The sequence below is a fragment of the Polistes dominula genome, unplaced genomic scaffold (assembly GCF_049000335.1).
Source record: "Polistes dominula isolate Pdom_NZ unplaced genomic scaffold, Pdom_raw_medaka contig_24, whole genome shotgun sequence".
Classification (NCBI taxonomy): Eukaryota; Metazoa; Arthropoda; class Insecta; order Hymenoptera; family Vespidae; genus Polistes; species Polistes dominula.
This window is the reverse complement of record NW_028301150.1, coordinates 4,582,641-4,605,029: the sequence shown is the minus strand read 5'-3', so window position 1 is coordinate 4,605,029 and position 22,389 is coordinate 4,582,641. Positions and strand designations below refer to the sequence as shown.

The following is a 22,389-nucleotide window of genomic DNA, read 5'->3' as shown; positions in this document are numbered from 1 at the left end:
TGGTATGAAATTTAATAATATATATTTAAAAAAGAAAATAAAATATATAATACATTATTTTAATTCTTTATAAATTGTTGTTTCTTGCAGAAAGTTTTTAACTAACTTTTGTATCATTACACGTTTCTTAGTAATTTACAAATCTATAATTTTTCCGCCATTTTGATGGACATTTGATAAAGAACAAATCTTTCTTTATCCCTAATAAAGAAAGGTCAATACAAAATATATAAAATAAAGAAATAAAAATAAATTCGAAAACATATTTATTCTTAAAATAAAAAATACTAATATTAAATTATTTAAATAAAAAAAAATTAACGCGTTAGACGTTATTTCCCTTTGTCTTTTTTTTTTTCTCTAAATGGTAATGGAAATTATGGACGTTCTAGATAAAAAAAAAGAAAAAAAGAAATAAAATCTTCTAATGGAAAAAAAATATAACGAGATATACATATATACATATAAACCTACATAGATAAAAAAGAAAAGGATCGATCATCGGACATTCAGGTTGGTAATCCTCGTGAGACATAAATCGATATCGTAGGTTAACACAGGAAGAAGGTTTTGTATGAAAGCATCATAGTGATGGAATAGTAGTCACGTTAGGATATATCGGCTTGCGTGTAGCGTGTTTTCAATTTCATTTTAGGCAGATTTTTTATATAAATATACAAAAACGAGTCGTGTTTTTCTTTTTGTACTGTCAGAATTCTATTCCGTACATTCATAAAAGAAAAAAAAAAGAAAAAATAGAGGAACAATAGAGAAGAAGTTAATGATTCGATAAATAGCTAATTTAATATTTATGAACTGACATCGTCGTCAAACTCGTGGGCGCAGGCGTAGCCATTTTGAATGTTCCCCTTACGAAGAAGAATCAGCACTTTATATATAGTGTACTTTCGACATTAGAAGTATTAGTAGTCATTGAAAGTTCAATACATTGTTGTTCGAGATTAGAAGAATGATTACTTACATTTTATTATTTGGATTTTTATTTTTATTACCAACCAAATCTCAAACTCCGATGAGTTTGCGTAAGTAATATATATATATATATTTGTGTGTGTGTATTATGTGCGTTTGTGCGCGCGCGTATTTGCGAATCATTTGAAAAAATTCGCGGTGTTTTTTTTTTTTGTATAGATAAATATTTATGTTAAATATAATTTTCTAAATTGCTTAGGGATATTTGAGACTGATCGTTTAAAAAAATAAGGAATCAAATTAGACGATTTTTTTTTTTTTTAATCGGTATTTATCTCTCGATAAATTCTCTTTTTGTTTGGTTCTTTTTTTAATCGAACGATAATGTTTTTCAGTTGTCGTTATAGAAAACGAAGATAGTGCAATTTTGAGTGTATTAAATGACGCAGTTTCGAGTGCTGAGAAGGATTTTGGTAATGATATTATATCAGTACATTTGTCCAAGGTCGAAGTAGATCGGGAACATTTAAATGAAAGTTTTCAAAAAGGTATCAAAAATATTTGCAATTATTTGTGGAAAGTACTTTTTTACAATTATCTAATTTGTAAGAAACTTTTTTTAAGTCTTAATTGTTGTTTTCTTCTCATTTTATTTTGAATTGTTCTTATATTCCATTATTATTATTATTATTATTATTATTTTTTTTTTTTTGAAATATCTTCAGTATGTGCTGCACTTTACAAGGGTGTAAGTTTAATATTAGACATGACTTGGTCTGGTTGGGATTTATTACGAGTAATAGCTGAAAGTAAAGGCATCGTTTACAAACGTGGCGATTGTAGCATAAATCCTTACGTTCAGGCTATCGATGATTTATTGCTTAGGAAAAATGCAACAGACGTTGGTTTGATTTTTGAAGATGAAAGAGGTAAGAATTTTTATTATTTCAAAACCATTCGTTTTTTTCTCAATTTTTGATCGAACAACACACATCTTTTTTATCCTATTATTTTGTTTAATTTTTGTACATTCAAGAAATAAAACAAAATGTTCGATCATTTTATGATAACTCTAGAAAATTTTAAATACTTTCATCATTTTAATAAAAAGAATATTTAATTGATTTTTAAATGAATAATTTAGTATTATATTTTTACGAGAGATAATATATTCGAAATTCATTTTTGTTTAGAACTCAATCAAAGTTTGTATTATCTCATTGGAATTTCTATAATCAGACTGGTTGTGATTGACGAGTTTACTGACAGAACAGTATCTAAAATACGAAGTATGAGACCATCTCCTTCTTATTATGCAATTTATTCGAGTACCTATAAAATGGAGGAATTTTTTTAAAACTGTAAGTTGTTTGTCTTCCTATGAGATCAAAAGTATTATTTTATAAATTTTGCCTTATCGTTTGCAAGAAACCAAATTTTTAATATTAGAATATTATTTAATATATCAGAAATTAAATAATTTAAAATAAATTATTTATATAATATCTTAATATTAAATCATTTAAATTTATTAAATAAAATAATTTAAAATTAATTTAATATTATAATTTAATATAAAATTAAATATATTTATTACTTATTAATTAAGTAATAAATAAATTAATTAATTATATACTTTAATATATTTATTAAAAATTTAATATAATATTAGAAAATTAATATTATAATAATTATTTAATATTAGAAAATTTAATTATCGAATAAATTTTTTCTATTGGAATATTCCTTTTTAAAGAGTCAATTTTTTTTTAAATAAATTATTACAGAAATTCATTTCGAATATTTTCATAGAAAAATATCGTAAAATTAATAAAACCATAAAAAAATGCACAATTTTATCTCATATTATACATAAAATATTATTATATTATAAAATATCGATTTTTTTTTTTTTAGATGAAATATATGTTTCATAAACAACATTTTATTTTCTAGGCTATCGAAGGTGGTTTAGTTAAAAGGGACGACATTTGGAATTTGATATTCACCGATAATCGTTATAAAGATTTCAAATATATTAGTGTGGATTCGGTTAATGTATCCTGTACAGTTTTAACTATGAATCCTGACGTTTGTTGTCATTTGTTGGGCGAAGCTAATTGCAATTGTCCAACCGATTTTCAGGTAAGTTCATTAAACAAAAATTGAGCTTATGCGAAAGAATAAAAAAAAAAACAAAAAACAATAGAAATGTGTTGTGTTACACATACGTGTTAAACATTTTTGAAATTAAGTAGAAAATAAAACAAAATAAATTATTATATTGTTACCTTTTTCTATTTGTTGTATTTGTTTCATTATATAAAAAGAATAAAAACCAATGATTTTTTTTACCTTTATATTAGCATTTATTATTTTTGTTTATTTTGTCAGATATTTCCAATTTGTTTCAAACGTTTGATCGGTCTGTTGGTCAGCGTCATGAACGAGATACAAAAGTCTGGAATCAGCGTGGAACCTAAATCAGGTCAATGTCCTTCGGATTTGACTATAAATCCAGAACCATCGACTTCGAACGAAACTTCTGAGGCATTCAATAAATTTTTAATGTCTGTAAGCGCTTACCTAACTCGATATTGATTGATTATTACAAATCTAACAGAATCAATACACATGTATACATAATACATACCAGTATATATATATATATATACCAATCGTTCATAAGCCAAATCGATTATCTCAATTTAAACAATTTTTGGAAATTTTAGTGTTAATACATTCTATTAATATTTATTATACGTGGTTGGGTTAAAAAGTTTTGAGTTACGATAGAAAAAAAATCCTTTTATTTTTTCTTAAATGAAAATTTGTTTAATTGACACAGTTGTTTTTATATTAAATTCAAAACTTTAATATAAATAACTTGAATACATTTAATAAATTAAATAACAACGTGTATATTAATCCTAGTAGCACAAAATATTGAAAAATATTGAATACATGTGTATTTAATATTACACATTTATATTAAATACACATGTATTCAATATTTTTCAATATTTTGTTCTACTAGAAAATTTTTATTAGATTTTGTTTCGTAAGATTAATCAATTTGGTTATATATCGATAATATATATTATGTTTTAATTCAATTTTATTTTAATAATCTAATTGTTCTTTTTTTTCTTTTTGATATTTCACACATCAGAGATTGAACAACAACGACACATTCGAATATTGGCAAGATAAAACAACGATCACGTACAAAGCTGAAATTTCTTTACAAACTCTTGAAAGGGGAGTTTTGAAACCACTTGGAACATGGACCAGAGGGAAGATCGCTGAAGCTCCTGGTACTCATATTCGTCCTGCCAAAAGATTTTTTCGTATTGGAACTACCAAAGTAAGATCTATAATTGAATTCCAACAAATGTTTAAAAAATACATAATATGAGAGTTGTACGAATAAAAAATGAAATTGTACAAACAAATTTCTTCTAAGTTGAAATTAAAGTTAAGAAAAGTTAGAAGATAATTTGATAAAATAAATAATTTGTTTTTTTGACTTATAAATTAAATTGTGTATTTCTTATTATGTATCGTAACGTATATACATATACATATATATATATATCTAATATATTTATTGTAAAAATAAAGGAAAAAAGTTAAAATATTAATTAATTTTTTGTTATTAAAGCTAATATTTATACAATTATATACAATTTTTTGTTAATTATCTATTTCTAATAATTTGTATTAGTCGATACCATGGTCGATGCCAAAGATAGATCCAGAAACTGGACAAGTTATGAGAGACTCAGATGGTAATGAGATATGGGAAGGATATTGTATCGATTTTATTCAAAAATTATCCATAGAAATGCAATTTGATTATGAATTGGTAATTCCCATGGATCGTTCTTTTGGTGAAAAATTACCAAATGGTCAGTGGAGTGGATTGGTTGGCGATCTAGCAAAAGGTGTAAGTAAAATTTTAATATCAAATTAATATTTTTTTCAAAAAGTATATTTAACACGTTCCGTGCCACGTGTACTACCGATGGTAAACTTACCATTAGACATATTTATTTAATGCGCTGAAAATATATGTTTATAACAAATTGAATTCTGTACTAAAATATTGATGCATTAAACAAAATGCAGTATAGAACAAAGCACATAAGTTTGTTTAATTATTATATTTATAATAATTAATAATTACATGTAATGGTTGATTTTATTAAAGCAAAATTAAATGGCCTGAATGACAAGTCAAGTAACAAGGGCTTGGCACGGAATGTGTTAAAAACAAAAAATTAAAAAAAAATATTAAAAAAAAAAAAGTTAAATTTTTATATTATTATAAAAAAATTATATATTATATATAAATTAAACACACACAACAATCAATATTTTAATAAAATTTAATACAATATCAAATTTAATTCCTACAATACGTCAACTGGTTATACTCGATAACAAAACATTAATATTTCAAGATATGAAATCAAATGTTGCCCCTTAAGAATATCAACTAGTTATACACGAACGTATAAACGTTTATAATTTGTTTTATAGGAAACAGATATAGCGGTTGGTGCATTGACGATGACTTCAGAAAGAGAAGAAGTTATTGATTTTGTTGCTCCTTATTTTGAACAATCTGGTATTCTCATAGGTAAGATAAACATTTTTAATTTATTTTTTTTTTATAATCCTTAAATAAATTATTAAAGAACCTTATTTCAAGGTATATTTTCATATATCAGGTTGTCTCGAAAATTTCTTCCTTTTTTTGGTGATAAGTTGCACAATATTGTATGCTTAATAATATTTTTTATGTTATTTTACTAAATAATAAAGTAAATTCTTTAAAAATAAGAAAAAAATAAAATTTATATTTTTATTTATTTTTTATTTATTTTACATTTATTTATTAATGAAAATATTATATTTACATTTTTTAAATATACTTTAATAATTTTATATTTGTTTTAATAATTATATTTATTTTTAATAATTTATATATTTAATTAATATTTATTCATTTATATATTATTATTCATAATATATATTACCTTTTTCTTTACTGTATATTAATCAACATAAAAAATATTGTAATTGTACTCGTAAAATTATTAAAAAAAAATAAAATAAATAAAAGAAGAAACTTTTGGGATGACCTCCTAATATTAAACAATATTAACCTAATTGAATTTTGTCAAACATACAATACTTACAAAAGATTTAATTCTTCTTTTAGTTATGAGAAAACCTGTTCGCAAACCATCACTGTTTAAATTTATGACGGTATTAAGACCTGAGGTTTGGTTAAGTATTGTCGGTGCTTTGACCCTAACTGGAATTATGATTTGGATATTGGATAAGTATTCACCGTATAGTGCTAGAAATAATAAAAGGCTTTATCCTTATCCTTGCAGGTATGTTTATGTTTAACTTCATTAAAAACCTCTTGGAGAAATTTTTTTTACATTTTTTTGCCTAACCCAAAAGAAATTATTGGGTGTTACAAAAAAATGATTTTTTTTTGTTCAAATAGCCGTAATTTTGTCAAAAATTGATATATCAGGACGTTTGTTTTTGTCATTTTTTGTTTTTAAATGTACTTTTTGAAAAAAAATAAAAACAAAATATTTGAAGTTAAATTCTTTAAGAAATATTAGTTTATTTTGGAAAAAACGTCCAATTTTTTAAATTTTGATATTTTTATTGGTTTTTTGTTCTTTTACTGTGCATTATACCCCGAAATACAAAATAATTATAAATAAAATATATATATTTATAAATACATGCATTACCAAATAATTAAAAACAAAAATAAATATACCGTAAACATATGTACCCGAAATATTATTACAGTTAAATTAATTCTTTTAAAACACATATATATAATTATTATTATTATTTCATAATTATAAATTATATTGATTAACTATAAATTATTAAATTATATTTAAATAATGTAAATATAAAAATGAGATGTAATTTTTTTTGTATTTTTAGAGAATTTACATTAAAAGAAAGTTTCTGGTTCGCTTTAACTTCATTTACACCCCAAGGTGGTGGAGAAGCACCAAAAGCATTGTCAAGTCGAACATTAGTGGCTGCTTATTGGTTGTTTGTTGTGCTTATGTTAGCAACATTTACTGCTAATTTGGCTGCATTTCTTACCGTCGAAAGAATGCAGGTATGTAAATAATGTCAATGATATTTATCAAATAATAATAATAATAATATATAAATTTATTATACACATAAACGATAAATATTATATATATACTAGGGGTGCCCCGGCCACGCGTTGCTGTGGCTAATAAATATATAGATAGATCTGAATCTACGCACATAACATTTGTCTTTTTTTCTCTTTTTTTCTTAATATCAAACCAACTGCGCATGAGCGGTAATATAAGATCACCACTTACTCCACATCATATAATTTTACATTGTCTGAATATAGGCACATAACATTTGTCTTTTTTTTCTCTTTTTTCTTAATATCCTTTTAAAGGAAAAATAATTATGGTGGATCACCCTTATCACTCAGGGGTATAAGAAATATACGAAAAACTATTCTCATACCTACCGAATATACACAAAAAATTTCATATAAATCGGTCAAGTCGTTTCGGAGAATAAGAATAACAAACACTGTGACAGGGGAATTTTATAGAGATAAGATAAACAGGGTGATTCTTGTAACGGGGAGGGGTAATAACTTTTTTTTAAGTAACAATAGAAAAAAATCATAAAGGAAAAAGTTATATGGCACAACAAATGTCAACTTTTTATGACTTTACTTTTTTTGAAAATGCATCGATGCACCCGCTACATACAGTTGCACTTTTTTTTTTAAATGAAACTTTATATTTTTTTTACACTATTCGACTTCTTTTTTTATTCTGCGTTAAAAAGTATTAAGTAAAGGTCATCGAAATGTCAATAGTTTACGCGATATTTGATGTTTTATAATGTATATATGATATTTATATTTTTATATATAATATATTTTTAGTTTAAAATATATTATATAAATATATATATCACATAATATTATAATTGTATATTTTTAATATATTATTATATAATATTATAAAATAATTATATAATAATAATTATATAAATTAATATAATATAATAATAAAAAATATATAAATATAAAAATCTAAAGTAAAAATTTAATTCAATTAGTTGTTTTTCACGTCAACAAAATAAAATATATAAAAACTTTATATTATAGGTTAGTTAGATAAATAAAAAAACCAATTAGAACATATTACTTTGATCTTGTTAAATGTTTCGTCCATTAATTAGGACATTTTTAGCTACCTATAGAATACAAAGATTACATAACCTTAAAAATAAATAGTTCTTCGAAAAGCTTAAAATTTAATGATCTTAAAAATTGAATAATATATTATTATTATTATTAAAAATACAATGTGATTAATTTATAATAATTCATTCGTATGATACCAGTCACCGGTCCAATCTCTGGAACAACTGGCACGCCAATCACGAATAAATTACACGGTACGTATGAATTCTGGAGCTCATCAATACTTTATAAACATGAAGAATGCCGAGGACAAACTTTATACGTGAGTAGAAAGCTAAACAATTTCTTTTTTTTTTTATTTTTAACGTTTTCATTATCTCTTCTCATTCATGTGTATATATATATTTTTTATAGCGCTTGGAAAGAAATTACTTTAAACAGTACAAGTGATCAAGTAGAGTATCGTGTTTGGGATTATCCCATTAAAGAACAATATGGACATATATTACAAGCTATCACTCAAGTTGGACCAGTTAAATCTATGGAAGAAGGTTTCAGAAAAGTAAATAGATTTATTTTGATTTTTAAATAAATCACACATTAATAATTTTAAACAGAATCAAGGAAAAGTTTTTGGTTGAGTCAAATGGTCATTGGTGATTTAAAATGCTTTAATTATTGGTTTAATTATTTTTAATTTTTATTTATTTTTTAATTATTTTATATTTTTTAATTATTATTCTTTAATTATTATTAATTCATTTAAAACAACTAAGTAATTACGGATTTCACCAATCATTTTCCTTGAAAAATTCGCAATTATTTAATTGTCAACTAAAATATATTTTTGTCAATATTTTATAAACTTATAATTATACGATTTTGAATTTTCAAGTTGAAATATTGTAGTTTTTAAATCTGATAATAATGTTAGTTTAGAAAATTTCTAGAAAGTTTAATTAAATTTTAAAATCATTGTAAGAATTTTTGGAACATTTTTTATTTATCTGTATTATTGATAAATAATTAATAATAATACTAATTATGATTATTTTATTATGTATTTTTATAGGTGATAGAAAGTGAGAATGCTGAATTTGCATTTATTCATGATTCATCGCAAATCAAATATGAAGTTACAAGAAATTGTAATTTGACTGAAGTAGGTGAAGTGTTTGCTGAACAACCCTACGCCATTGCAGTTCAACAGGGTAGTCATCTGCAAGAGGAAATAAGTAGAAGGTATATTATATAATTTATTTATCATTTGTTATATAACGTGTCTGAAATTTCTTCCTACATACGTTGTGAGTGTATATACATATATTTACATTCGAACATGTATGTATACATGTTCACATGTTCACAAACGTCAACATGTTTCAAAACGTTCACATTGTTCACAAAAACGAACATATATAAATTCATTATATACATATATATATAATGAATTTATACTTTATTATATATAATTATGTTTGTGTTCTTGTATTTTTAGAATACTTGATTTACAAAAGGATAGATACTTCGAAACTTTGGCGTCTAAATATTGGAATCAATCTTTGAAAGCTCAATGTCCTAATTCTGATGATAGCGAGGGCATAACTTTGGAAAGTTTAGGTATTTTTATTATTATATTATATATTTTTGGAAGAAATAAAATTATAATAACAATGGCGGGATTTGGTATTTGCGGCAATGAACTTTCGAGTTCCTAACGCCAACTTATAATAATAATAATAATAATAATAATAATAATAATAATAATAATAATAATAATAATAATAATAATAATAATAAAATTATAATGAAAAAAAAAATTATTCTTAAATTGAACTTATCGAATAATCAAGTAAATTAAAAAAAAAAACAAATAATTCAATATTTAGAATAAGAAATTAATTCTTTTGTTCTTTTTTTTTAAAGAAAGAAATATTTAGAATAATAAATTATTAAATATATTTATATATTATTGAGTTGTTCGAAAAGTTCGTGTCGATTTTCTGTAAGTGGCATAAAAAGTTGTTTTACTAAAAAAATCTGGGAAGTTTTGGAAGGCCGAAATTTGGAAGTTACCCTTAAAGATGAAGAAAAATCGTGGAACAGAATCGCACTTATATATAATTTAACAAATATATACCAAATAAAAAAACTTAAATGCGTTGCATTTCAATCTTCCGTCAAAATTGGCACGAACTTTCCGGACAACCTAATATATTAAAAAAAAAAAAAATGAAAAAATTAAATAGACTGTTTAAATATAAAATGAATTAAAAATTCTATCGATTTGATGACAAATTAAACGACATAATAATTAATTAAATGAATTTTATTATATTGTTATTTTAAAAAAAATAAAAATAAACTATCACAAAATTAAAAAATAATATTTATTAATTAATTTGATCAGGTGGTGTTTTCATAGCAACTTTGTTTGGTCTCGCTTTGGCAATGATAACATTAGCAGGTGAAGTTTTATATTATCGTAAAAGAAATGCTTCTCAAGGAAAAACAAAGAAAAAAGAATCGAAAAGTACGAAGAAAATAGAAACCGACGAAAAGTTGATTATCAAAAAATTAGCTTCAAAATTACAAATGAAACCTGCACCAACCGATGCATTTTTCAACAGGCACCAAACAATTGGTCAACCACGTGTATCACATATATCCGTTTATCCACGAAACTTTCCTTTTAAGGAGTGATCTTTTTACAATTATTATAACATTAATATAACGCGATCACATTATAAATATAATAATTATGGTGTATATAAGATGAAATATTGTCAATAGGAAATCCGTAAAGAATAAATAAATAAATAAATATTTAACTTAATAAAACTTTTAAAGTCGACTATACCTTATTATCTCCTTTTACTTATCTATTTATTTATAAGATAAAAATTATTTACAATTTATTATTCAATAAGATGTTAAATTAAATTAAAAAGAATATGAACTATTTTAATATGACTTTTTACAAGACTATCTAATTTAATATTATATTTAACTTGAAAATAAATATAATTTTGAAAATATTCATTTTTTAGGTATCATCAAAATTGTTATGTGTTATATGTATATATTTTTCATTTAATAATTAAATAATTTTCACACATTTCATGCAATTTAATAGAAGAATTTTACATTGTAGTTTTTTATATTTTATATAGAATAATTAGAATAATTATAATAATCATAATATATAGAATAAATATAATAAAAATAAATATATAAATTTATATATAGATAGATAAATAGATACATTTTACTGATTCCCCGAAGGGTTACACTCCTTTTACAATTCTATCCTTAACCCCTTCAGCAGCACGCTCGAGTTAACTCGAGCGGCGTATATAAATTTATATATATATAATTATTATATTAATTATATTATTAATATATTATATACATATAGAAGAAGAAGATGTTTTATTTTTCAGGTATATCCCTTTAGGGTGTTTATCCCGAAGGCCCCCCCCCCTACATGTTCGTTCCCCTTGACAATATACTTAATTCTAATTATGCCCTAATATAATATTAGATATTAATATTAACAATATAAAACAATATAAACAATATAAATGTTAAGAATAGCGTATATAAGAGACGTTATGTCTTCTCACTCCGCCGCCCCTACTCTTTACCCCTACTTCTCCTATGGGCCGCACAGTCCCTTAGTACAGGGCGCTATTGCGCCCTCTCCTTATTCTGTATTCGGTCTCGCTCTAGGCTTGTTCAACAGTTCTTTCTTTTCCACCGTTTCTTATAATAAATCTTACTTTTAATATTAACTCTGCGTTGTCTTATTTATCAGCCATACCTTAACAATAAACAACATTAAACAATATACCTCATTTAGTAATATTATATACATATAATTAATTATAGTAATTATATTAATATAATTTATATATTTAAATATATTTTAATAATAAATATATTTATAATTATTTTATATTTAGGAGTACAATGCAAATTAAAAAAAAAAAATAGCCTTTTATCAAATAAACCTACTTTCAAATAAATATATCATAATTAGGATATATTTATTATTATAAATAAATGATGTATCATAAATTTAAATTTTCATAATAATTTATTACAGTATTTTATACTTCCAAAGATTTTATTACAAGTACGTTGTAATTTTAATTAAGTAATTTGATCTTGCAACATGTAACAAACATTTATTTGATCTTTTCTCTCTCTCTCTCTCTCTCTCTCTTTCTCTCTTTCTCACACAATCTATTTATGAGTTCTATTAACATGCAAATAAATAAAAGTACAAATGTGTAGGGTGATGTTCGATTAAAACTAATCAGATATTAGCATTATTTCTACATCGTTTCCGCGAGAAATGCGAAATAATAGTTGGTGAAAGTTAGGAATTGAGATCAACGACCTAAACGCGTTCCATTGTATTTTTCTACTAGAGCTTGATATAATATAACGATCGATAGAAATGTTAAAAACAAAAAACAAAAAAAAAAACAAAATAAAGTAAAAAGAAGAAAGAAAAAAAAAGCACTTCTTGATTCACAACGCTCAATTGTATTATCCACTTGTAATTTTATCTATTTATTTCAATTAAACTTTTTTCATTTTATTTTATAAAATTTAATATAAAATATATTTTCTTTTTTCTTAATTTGTACAGTTTTCGATGTGACCACAGTGAAAATTTACGTGAAAATACAAATAATTTGTTTCACAATCGCATATAATTATTTGTAGTTGTCTAATGAACATTTGTAGTTCGATTAAAAATTGATGAAATTAATAAATAATAATATCAACAAGGATAATTATTTACAAAATGATTATGAAACTAATTAGAATTCGAATAAATTGAAAAATCGAATTAAAATTTATTCTTTTTGACGTAAAAATGTGTAGACAACAGATTAAAACAATTCCTGAACGTTATATATATATATAATATTATAATTACTGAAATATATTTAAATAATTTCTTATTATATATTATTTAAAAATAAATTTATAAATAAAAAAAATAAAATACAAAATAAATAAAATGTACTTGTTAAATTAAAAGAAAAGAAAATACAATATATTTAAGAACACTTGTATTAAAGAAAATCGAACGTTTAGGTAATCGATCAATCGCAACATCTCAACTCATGCGAATCTTATCTCTGTCTTTCTTTCTTTTTCCCTTTCTTTTATTATACATTATATATAATATTGAATGCAATTTTCTGGAGATTGGTTAGAACGTTTCACCGAAGTAAGAGAGGAACACGAAATATTCAATAAGTGGGGGTTTGATTTAAAAGAGATTTACATAGTCAATATATAAAGCCATTCGAATTGGTAGAACTGTATCATTTTGATAGAAAGTAATAATAGATCGTTTGAACACTAGAATTGAGAATCGATTTATTTCAAATTTGATTATTCTGATACGGCAGGTGTCGATGAACTACATTTAAGGATGATCGATTTTAAGGTACGTCAATTATTTACGTCAATATATATATTCATTTTTAATTATTTGAATTAATATTTTTAAACGTTATTAGTCGGTATGATTTTTAAAAAAATTAATTTTAAATATATTTAAATAATTAGTCAATTTTTTAAATATTCATTCTGGCCAATAATTAATATTGAAAATTTTTAATATAGAAAATATTCGTGTATTTTTTGCACATAAAATATTAAGATATAAAATAATTTTTTATATTTAAATTAATTTATTTGATATAAATTGTTTTAAATATATTTTAATATATATTAATACATATATTATTTATTATTAAAAAAAATATAATTTAATATTAATTTAAATATAAAAAAAAAGGAAAAACAAACCATTGTACAAAATATTCAACACAGTGTATTATTTATTTAGATATTAAATATAATACGTTTAATAATAATATATTAGTGTTATTTATTTAAATATAAATTATTAAATCTTTCAAATCATTTATTAACAATACATATTCATACGAAAATATATTACTACATTTTATTATAAATATTAACAATTACATTTCGTATATTTTAACAATTATTTTTATTAATCGATGTAATACTTATATCTTTTATTTCACATTGGCAATAAAAAACAATTAAATAAATATTATCCATTTTACAAATCTTTTTTTTTATGTTCATTAATTATTCAATAATAATTTATAATATTCCTATTGCAGATTTATTTGATAATCGCTTTATCTGTATATATAAGTGAAGTATTATCGATAGATTTTAAATATGAATATTTCAAGGATTCATTAAAATCCGACAAATTGGAAAAAGAACCATTTTTTCTAAAAACTGACGTCTATTCAGAATCCTCGGATTTAATTGGAGTCAAAAAAATTCCCAAAGAAGATAAACATTTAAAAAAACAATATTACCACCTTATCCTATAATAGATAAAGATAGTGCCAAATACAAGGATATTGTTTTGAAATCAGGTTTACCATATTGTCAAGAAATCAAAATTCATTCTAACAATGATAAAATTAATAAGGATACTTGTTACAAATGTAAGGATTTAAAAACTGGTAATACTTATGATTACTGTACTTACAATCCAAAAAAGGACGATAATTATTCGGAATATTTGACAACACGAAAACGAAGATCTAATTCAAACATCGAAAATATAGAAAAATCACCGTCCACAAAAATGTCTTTGGATGATAGCAAATTAAAAGTTGCTGCCTCTGAACACATCGAGAATTTAAAGGATCGTTCGAATTTTGATCGAAAGTTTGAAAATCCTTACAGATTTAGTGACGAAATTTTTACCGAAGCTAGCGAATACATTCCCGACAAGTATAAAAAAAATCATGAAAATTGTGAAAAAGTATTAAAGGATTCTATGATTTGTATGGTTTGCAAGGATATGAAAAGTAAAGCGAAGTATGAACAATGTTCCTACGTAGCTAAACCTAATGAAAAATCTTATGCTTATAGCAAATCAAAGTCATTTGGAAAAGAACATGACGAGGATGCAGAACCGGATGAAAAATCAAAGGTAATAATATAATAAATAAATATATATATTTTTCATATTTATATTATATTATTATATAAAGTTAGCTAGTACATATAATTAGTCTGAAACATTTATCAAGAAAAAAAGTTTTTTATTTTTTCTATTATTAATTAAAAGTATTCTTTTGTTCATATTTAAAATTAGGAAATTATGGCCTATATTTATAAACTAATAAAAGTTAGAAAAAAGTAATTAAAAAATTATTAAAAATTTTAATAAAATTATATAATAATTAAGTTAATCACGATAATAATTATAATATAATTATAATAATAATTGTTATATAATTATTTTATATAATTAAAATAATTATTTTTATAATAATTATTATAATAATTAATTATATAATATAATACTTAATTAAAAATATATAGTATATAATATTATATAATTTTTAATTTAAATATATAAATAATTTAAATATATATAATAATTATTATGTTAAATAATTATTATATAATTATTTGATAATTTTAATTAAAATTATTAAAATTAATTTACTTTAATTAAAATAATTATTTATTAATATTAAAATAAAATATTAATATAATAATTTGAGTAATAATTATTTAATAATAATTTAATTATTGTATAGTATAATATTATTATTATAATTAATATTTATAACAATAATTAACTTAATTATTACGTTTATAAAAAGTTATAAAAAAATATGTATAAACTAATAAAGTTTATAAATATTTAGGTGAGTTAAAAGAAGTTTTACTTATTAAAAAAATTAATAACTTTTTATTAACATTTTCCATAATTTAGGTTTGTAATTTTAAAAACTATATATAAATTAATAGTTATATTATTTAAAACAAATTATATAGATCCAAAATATTTGAAAAAAGAGTAAATAATTTTTCAAATTTACGTTCCCATTTTTTCTTCTCATTCCTATAACCATTTATCAAATGTAAAAAAAGAAATGAATCTGAAATTTCTAATTTTATTATTTATGACTTATTTATGTTTTAATTTAAAGGTTGATCCAGAAAAAAATATTACGAATCATCGTATCCAAGTGAAAGGTATGAAAGATCACAGGTGAAAGTAAGAAACGATGAAGAAACTGACAAAGATGAAGAAAAATCATCTACGACTGATTGCAAAAAGTTCGAAAAGGATGGTAAAATTTGTACCGTTTGTAAAGATCCTAAAACAGGTGGTAATTACGAGAAATGTTCTTACGCTTATCAACCTAAAGATAAGGTATACAAATTCAGTAGATCTAAATCATTCGGTTATCCTGAAAATTCGTCAAAAATATCATCAAGTTCGAATAAAGAAGACGAAGATGAAAAATCTGATCGTCCTATCGAATCCAAATATTCGGATTATTCGAAAGATTATAATTTACCTGACGAATCTAAAAGTTATTATGATAAATCCGATACCAATGATAAAAAAGATTCATACGACGTTTTACCTGATTATTATCAAAGTCCTTCGGAATATAAATCAGAATCAGAAATAAATTCGGAAAAAATAGATCAATCTAATTGCAAAATTGTTGAAAAGGATTCAATGACTTGTAAGATTTGCAAGGATCCTAAAAGTGGTGATAATTTTGAACAATGTTCTTACGCTTATAAACCTAAGGACAAAGTTTACGCATATACCAAAGGTAATTCTTACGGTAGTCCTACGAAATCTGATGACAATGGGGATGAATCTAAAGGTTATGACGTACAAGAAAATATTAGAAAGATTATCAAAACACCGTATTATAATAAGCCTTACGATAAGGATTATAATAAGGGTTACGATAAAAATGAAGATTCTAATGAAAAAGAAGCATATCCTTCGGAAAATTCGGAACGTTTGATATTCGAACCGTCGACCTTGAAGGAAGCAGCAGCTGCAACTAAAGCAGCTATCGATGAGACTAAAAAAGTCAACGAAGATACTTACTTCGATAATAAAAAAAAGAAGGCTGATATAGAGAAAGTTTTGAAAGAATTTCAAAATGAGGATCGTAAGAATTGTAAGAAAGTAATGAAGGATCAAATGACTTGTTATCAGTGTACAGATGAGAATGATTTTCGAAAGGAAGAATGTATGTTCATAGGTGACCAAGAACAACCGGATAATATTAATAATAACAGTAATGACAAATTTACATATCGCGAGGTTAAACAATATAAGATTGATCCTGATAACAAGTCATCGAGTTCGAGTTTGAATAAGAGTCAATTAAAAAAGAAAACGGAAATTCTTGAACCAATACCATCGGCTAGTGAAGATTCTTATGTGACAAAATTGAAACCCGTTGAAAGTGTTGAAAAAACAACGGAGGAAGAAAAGTTAGAGGAAGTTGAACCTTACGAATCTGTTGCAGAAACTCGACCTATTTATGACAAAAATTTGGGATTAACATTACCAGCTTTTATGTTAACAAAATCGGAACATGAACAAGAATTTGATGATATGGTTGAATCTAGTAGAATTTAATCTAAATTGATTTTATTTCATATTATTCATTATTTCAATTCTAATAAGATCGATATATTGTTATTTAGTTCGTAAACATATATTTTTTTTGTTCTGATAAGACATATTACCTAGTTTATAATAAATCTATTGTTACTTAACTATCTACTATCTTTCTTTCTCTCTCTCTTTTTTTATCTTATAATGACGAAAGGATTAAACTTTTTTATTACATCAAAAGTATATTGTTTCACATGATTGATCATAAGTTCATTCGTGCGAATCTTGATTGTACCAATCGAACAAATTTTCTTTTTTCTTTTTTTTACTTACTATAATAAATATTCTCGAAAGATTTGCGTCAATACTTTTTTCTAATGTTACTAAAGATTAGATTTTTTTAATTCGTTCTATCTAAAAATGAAATCTTGTTTAAAGTTAAATTCAACTCTCTGTAAAAATATAATTACACGTTATTATACGTAGTACATTCAATTTATCACACTTCACATTGAAATCAATCTTTCGTATAGTTTATTTATTTTTTTGGAAGTGAAAACTTCTTTAAAATGGATGTGAGTTGAAAAAATGAAACGCGGTGATCTAGTGGGGGAAAGAAACGACCTTAACACTACGTAAGAAGAGAAAAAGAGACAAACATATCATTATTTATAAAAATATTTGATTTGCAAACATATTTTAAAGTGTTTTATTATTTACTTTCTTTGTAATTATTATAAACTTTCTGCCCGAAAGATAGGCAACCCATCATACTACGTGTATAAATAGTTTTGACTGCAAAAAAATTCCGTCCCAGTAGATGGCGCTCGCAAGCAACATTTTCAAAGTGTGTCTGGAGGGTTGCATACGAACAGGCGCGCATTTTTAAAATTAAATTAATAATTAAGTAATAATTACAAATTAAAAGTACAAATAATATTATAATAATATTATATAATAAGTTATTCTCGAAACTTGTTTATTTGAAAGTTTTACTTCTAACTTGTGTGATAAACACACATGATTTTTTTTTTTTTAAGCACTTTCTATACACGCTTTCGCGTTATTCACAGCAACAGGAACTTTTGGACGAGTTGAGGATACAACGCCAGACATGCAAGAATTTCCTTTGATGTAAGAATTGCTTGATGCTACATTACCACTACTTTTAACATTTTCGGCAGTACTTTGAAGACTTCTGATAGTACCGTTAGCTTTGCCTAGGGCAAGAGAAATGCAACTTTGCATTTGGAATATATTACTTGAATAACAACCAGGGAATATGCTGTCCAATGCTGAGAGAAGTTGTCTGGCGACCTAGATAAGTAAAATTAATCAAATAAAATAATAAAAATGATAATAATTATATTGCTTTGTTTTAATTATAATTATACTGCTTTAAGTTATAATTATACCTCTTTTTTTATGTTAATGCAATATATCATTAATACTTACACCAATGGTAGCATCCATGTTATTTTGTGCTGGTACAATACCCTGTTTGGCATTACTTACACACGAATCTAATGAAGCGAATGAACTTAGGCTAATTTCTCTAAGGGCAAGTCTTCCAGGTTCTAAACAATGATCGGCATTTTTTCCTTGTTCTTTAGCAGCTTTAATAGCATTCTAGAAAATGCAAATGAAGTTTTTTTTTTTTTTTTTTTTAAATTAATTATATTTATTTTGATATATACTTACACGAATTTCGGCCATTGCAGGATTCGTCATGTCATTTACTGCTTGCATAGAATTGATCTTAGTGTTGGAAAGTTTAACATTCAAGTCAAATTCTAAATTTCTTTTCGATCGTTCTAAATCACTGATCACTCTATTGACATTTCCTTTGGATTGTTGCAAACGTGCTTTTAAAACTTCTAAAGATTCTGCTTGAACGTTGCTAATCTGTTTGTACATAATTTTATGATACAAAAGTTATTAAGAAAATTCATATTAATAATTTAATTGTATATACAGGGTGATCTGTAACTGTTACACAGATCACTCTGTATATGTTTACGTGTACGTTTATGAATATTTTATATTAATATTAGGTGAACCGAAAAGTAATGTAGCTTTTTAACCTCAAAATTCATACGAATAAATTTTTCAAACAAGTTTTTATTATTAATCAATTAATTTAATTAATTAATCACGTTATCAACAATCTTTTTCTATCTGGTATGCAAAATTTTTAATATCGTAACGATAAAAGTCATCAATTGGTTTTTTGATTAAAATATTAATATAAAAATTAGACATGCGTAATAACGACGCCATTACTTTTCGGTCCCCCTAATATATTAATTTATGACATATTTATATGCATATATGCGCGTGTTTTTATTATTTCAATAATATTAATTAATAATATATGAGCCATTTATTTTGAAAGTGGCCTAATTTCATTTATGTTCAAATGTATATATTTATAAAAACAAAAAAAGGAAAAATATAAGAACGTCTTTAGTTTGCATTTATTATATTTTCGTATTCATGGTTTTTTATAATAATGGAATTTATTTTTTAAAATCAATGGAGAAACTTTATCTCGAGATTAGATAAGGTTTAATGAAAAAATACATATTTTCTGTCTCTAAAATTACAAAGATATTTAAAAACGAATTCGAAGTACAGGTGAATGAAAAAAATAATTTGTTTATTAAAAATTATTATTTTAAATATTAATCAATCGGTAACGATTGTTTATCGAACAATTTTTAATTATGCAAAAAATATACTAAAACGGTAAACGTGTTCTCAAACGAATTTTATTTCTTGTCAAATAAATCTGTACTTCTCTTATGCTTTGTTATTACAAAAAACATGATCAATAGTCAAGCAACGATTGTTTGCAAAATTTCCTATTTAATTTTCAATCTATCGCAACGATTCGAAACAATTCTCGAACGAATTTATTCCTCCGCATTTTTAAGTTTAATAAAAAAAAAAAAAGAAAGAAAATAATAAGGTTAATTAGATATCATAAAAAATTGTTTTACAAATATAATACACTAAAGATAATAAAATTTCACTCGTAACAAATGCGTACTATTTTCTCTTTTTCTTTAATACTAATAAGTAAATAAAAAAATATATATATATATTAGGGTGGGTTAAAAAAATGACTTAATTTTTTGTTTTCAAGTGCCACGGAAAAATGGGTTGCTTGACACCTTAAAACAATTCTCACCAAATATGAGCTCTTAATTTTAATAGGAAGATCCTCCGCATCGCAGTTTTTTATTTTTTTTTCAGTCCAATAGATTAAAATTCATAACTCATTATTTATTGATTGTACAGAAAAATGTTTTAGACAAATTTTGTAGAAAATTTAATGCTCTACAAAAAAGGTATCTTATATTTTTTCCGTAAACCTCACCATTTGGATGATATTAAAGATTTAAATTTGATGATTTTTAGACAAATTTCATGTTATATATATATATATATATGAACTTTTTTAGAACGTTCTTACCTGAACGATGCAAAAAGCAACAACGAGACAAATTATTAAATTATTCATCGTGAAATAATTTTTAAATGAAAAATATGCAATAATTGACTAATGAAAAATTGCAATTAATACTGATGCTCTTTGATACACTGAAAACAGTTGAATGAAATTAGAAATACGTCGGTTATCATTTATAAAGACTGAACACAACATCGTATTTACGTATGTGAATAAGGATGATCGTGTGAGAAAGAGGAATATGAAGTGGGGGAAAGAAAGCAGATAACTCTTTCGTAGAAATACATAAGTAGGTACTTACACATATGTATGTACATATATGTAAATAACAAATATATATAAATTAACGTTTGCGTGTATGTTATTTCCCAACTCTCAATCCCCTCATCACCGGTAAGAGCAGGAATCCCCGTAAATTTTATCTTACAGAAAATCCACGAGCAAATAACCAATGCAGAATGGATATAAAAATTGTAACGGTAAAAGAATCCAAGGTTTTGAGATAAGAAATATATAGTGTTTTTTCTTTTTAATAACTGTTTTTTCGTCTAAACATATTTATCTTTTCATATAATAATTTAATGATATCGTTTTATAACAGTAATCATATTGAATGTGATTAAATAACTTGTTTTTAATCGAACATTTCGAGTTCACAGTTGAATGGCCGTAACATCAACCAGTCTAATCGATTAGATATCAAATAAATAAACGATTTAGAATGATTTAAACTTTTTTTTTTCAAGTAATCTTATTGACCGGATATGTGGATAGTAATATAGATTAAACTTTCTCAAAATATACTTGAGATCGATAGATTATCGTAGAAGACCCACATTTGTTAAGAATATTAAGATTCACATAATTGTTTGTCAATACTTATCAAATATGTCGATTAAAGACAAATTATTTGCATTTATTTTTATACATTAATATTTTGGACATACACTAATTGTAAGTCAGTACATGAATCTTGACATTCTACAATTTCAGTCGTTTTATTTTTATTTCGGTAACATATTGTATATAGGCCTAATTACAAGAAAAAATGATGCAAAATATGTAAGGAAAAAATTATAAAAGAAGAGGAAGTTTATTTTAATAAACGAACGAACTTTTTGATAAAATTTTATTTAAAAAATTAATTTTATTAAAATTATTAAATTTAAAACATTTAAATTTTTAATGTATATAATAGATACTTTATTATATTATAATATTATTATTATGTTTATT

At 23.8% G+C, this 22,389-nt stretch overlaps 4 protein-coding genes across 4 annotated transcripts; 3 read left to right on the top strand and 1 right to left on the bottom strand.

The window, feature by feature from the left end:
- The first annotated feature begins 358 nt into the window (after positions 1-358).
- LOC149030806 (ionotropic receptor coreceptor Ir8a-like) lies at positions 359-2,990 on the top strand. Its single transcript, XM_089177893.1, has 5 exons — positions 359-1,043; positions 1,329-1,481; positions 1,659-1,862; positions 2,127-2,294; positions 2,890-2,990. Exons 1-4 carry the CDS (start codon positions 971-973, stop codon positions 2,288-2,290), a joined length of 594 nt encoding a protein of 197 aa, XP_089034019.1. The 5' UTR covers positions 359-970; the 3' UTR covers positions 2,291-2,294; positions 2,890-2,990.
- On the top strand, positions 2,890-11,026 carry LOC107065435 (Ionotropic receptor 8a). Its single transcript, XM_089177894.1, has 12 exons — positions 2,890-3,078; positions 3,328-3,507; positions 4,106-4,300; positions 4,661-4,882; positions 5,479-5,578; positions 6,164-6,341; positions 6,925-7,108; positions 8,401-8,522; positions 8,615-8,762; positions 9,273-9,442; positions 9,699-9,820; positions 10,611-11,026. Exons 1-12 carry the CDS (start codon positions 3,013-3,015, stop codon positions 10,901-10,903), a joined length of 1,980 nt encoding a protein of 659 aa, XP_089034020.1. The 5' UTR covers positions 2,890-3,012; the 3' UTR covers positions 10,904-11,026.
- Positions 11,027-14,579: 3,553 nt separating this feature from the next.
- LOC107065396 (uncharacterized) lies at positions 14,580-18,414 on the top strand (the record flags this gene model as incomplete). Its single annotated transcript, XM_089177587.1, has 2 exons — positions 14,580-15,219; positions 16,234-18,414. Coding segments are annotated over 2 exons (2,106 nt in total), but the record flags the coding sequence as incomplete, so codon positions are not given.
- Positions 18,415-18,640: 226 nt separating this feature from the next.
- LOC107065438 (uncharacterized) lies at positions 18,641-21,314 on the bottom strand. The gene is made up of 4 exons (XM_015319125.2): positions 21,157-21,314; positions 19,380-19,583; positions 19,134-19,307; positions 18,641-18,995 (listed from the first exon to the last, which is right to left on the bottom strand). The coding sequence occupies exons 1-4, from the start codon at positions 21,202-21,204 to the stop codon at positions 18,714-18,716; spliced, it is 708 nt and encodes a 235-aa protein (XP_015174611.1). The 5' UTR covers positions 21,205-21,314; the 3' UTR covers positions 18,641-18,713.
- Positions 21,315-22,389: the final 1,075 nt, after the last annotated feature.

Bases quoted from the DNA above. Each gene is read 5' to 3' on its own strand.
- LOC107065438 (XM_015319125.2), bottom strand. From the start codon at position 21,204: ATGAATAATTTAATAATTTGTCTCGTTGTTGCTTTTTGCATCGTTCAG. The intron at 19,584-21,156 runs GTAAGAACGTTC...ATGTACAAACAG, and splicing joins TTGCTTTTTGCATCGTTCAG to ATTAGCAACGTTCAAGCAGA. The intron at 19,308-19,379 runs GTAAGTATATAT...TGCATTTTCTAG, and splicing joins CTGCAATGGCCGAAATTCGT to AATGCTATTAAAGCTGCTAA.
- LOC107065435 (XM_089177894.1), top strand. From the start codon at position 3,013: ATGAATCCTGACGTTTGTTGTCATTTGTTGGGCGAAGCTAATTGCAAT. The intron at 3,079-3,327 runs GTAAGTTCATTA...TTATTTTGTCAG, and splicing joins ATTGTCCAACCGATTTTCAG to ATATTTCCAATTTGTTTCAA. The intron at 5,579-6,163 runs GTAAGATAAACA...TTCTTCTTTTAG, and splicing joins ACAATCTGGTATTCTCATAG to TTATGAGAAAACCTGTTCGC.
- LOC149030806 (XM_089177893.1), top strand. From the start codon at position 971: ATGATTACTTACATTTTATTATTTGGATTTTTATTTTTATTACCAACC. The intron at 1,044-1,328 runs GTAAGTAATATA...AATGTTTTTCAG, and splicing joins TCAAACTCCGATGAGTTTGC to TTGTCGTTATAGAAAACGAA. The intron at 1,482-1,658 runs GTATCAAAAATA...AAATATCTTCAG, and splicing joins AAATGAAAGTTTTCAAAAAG to TATGTGCTGCACTTTACAAG.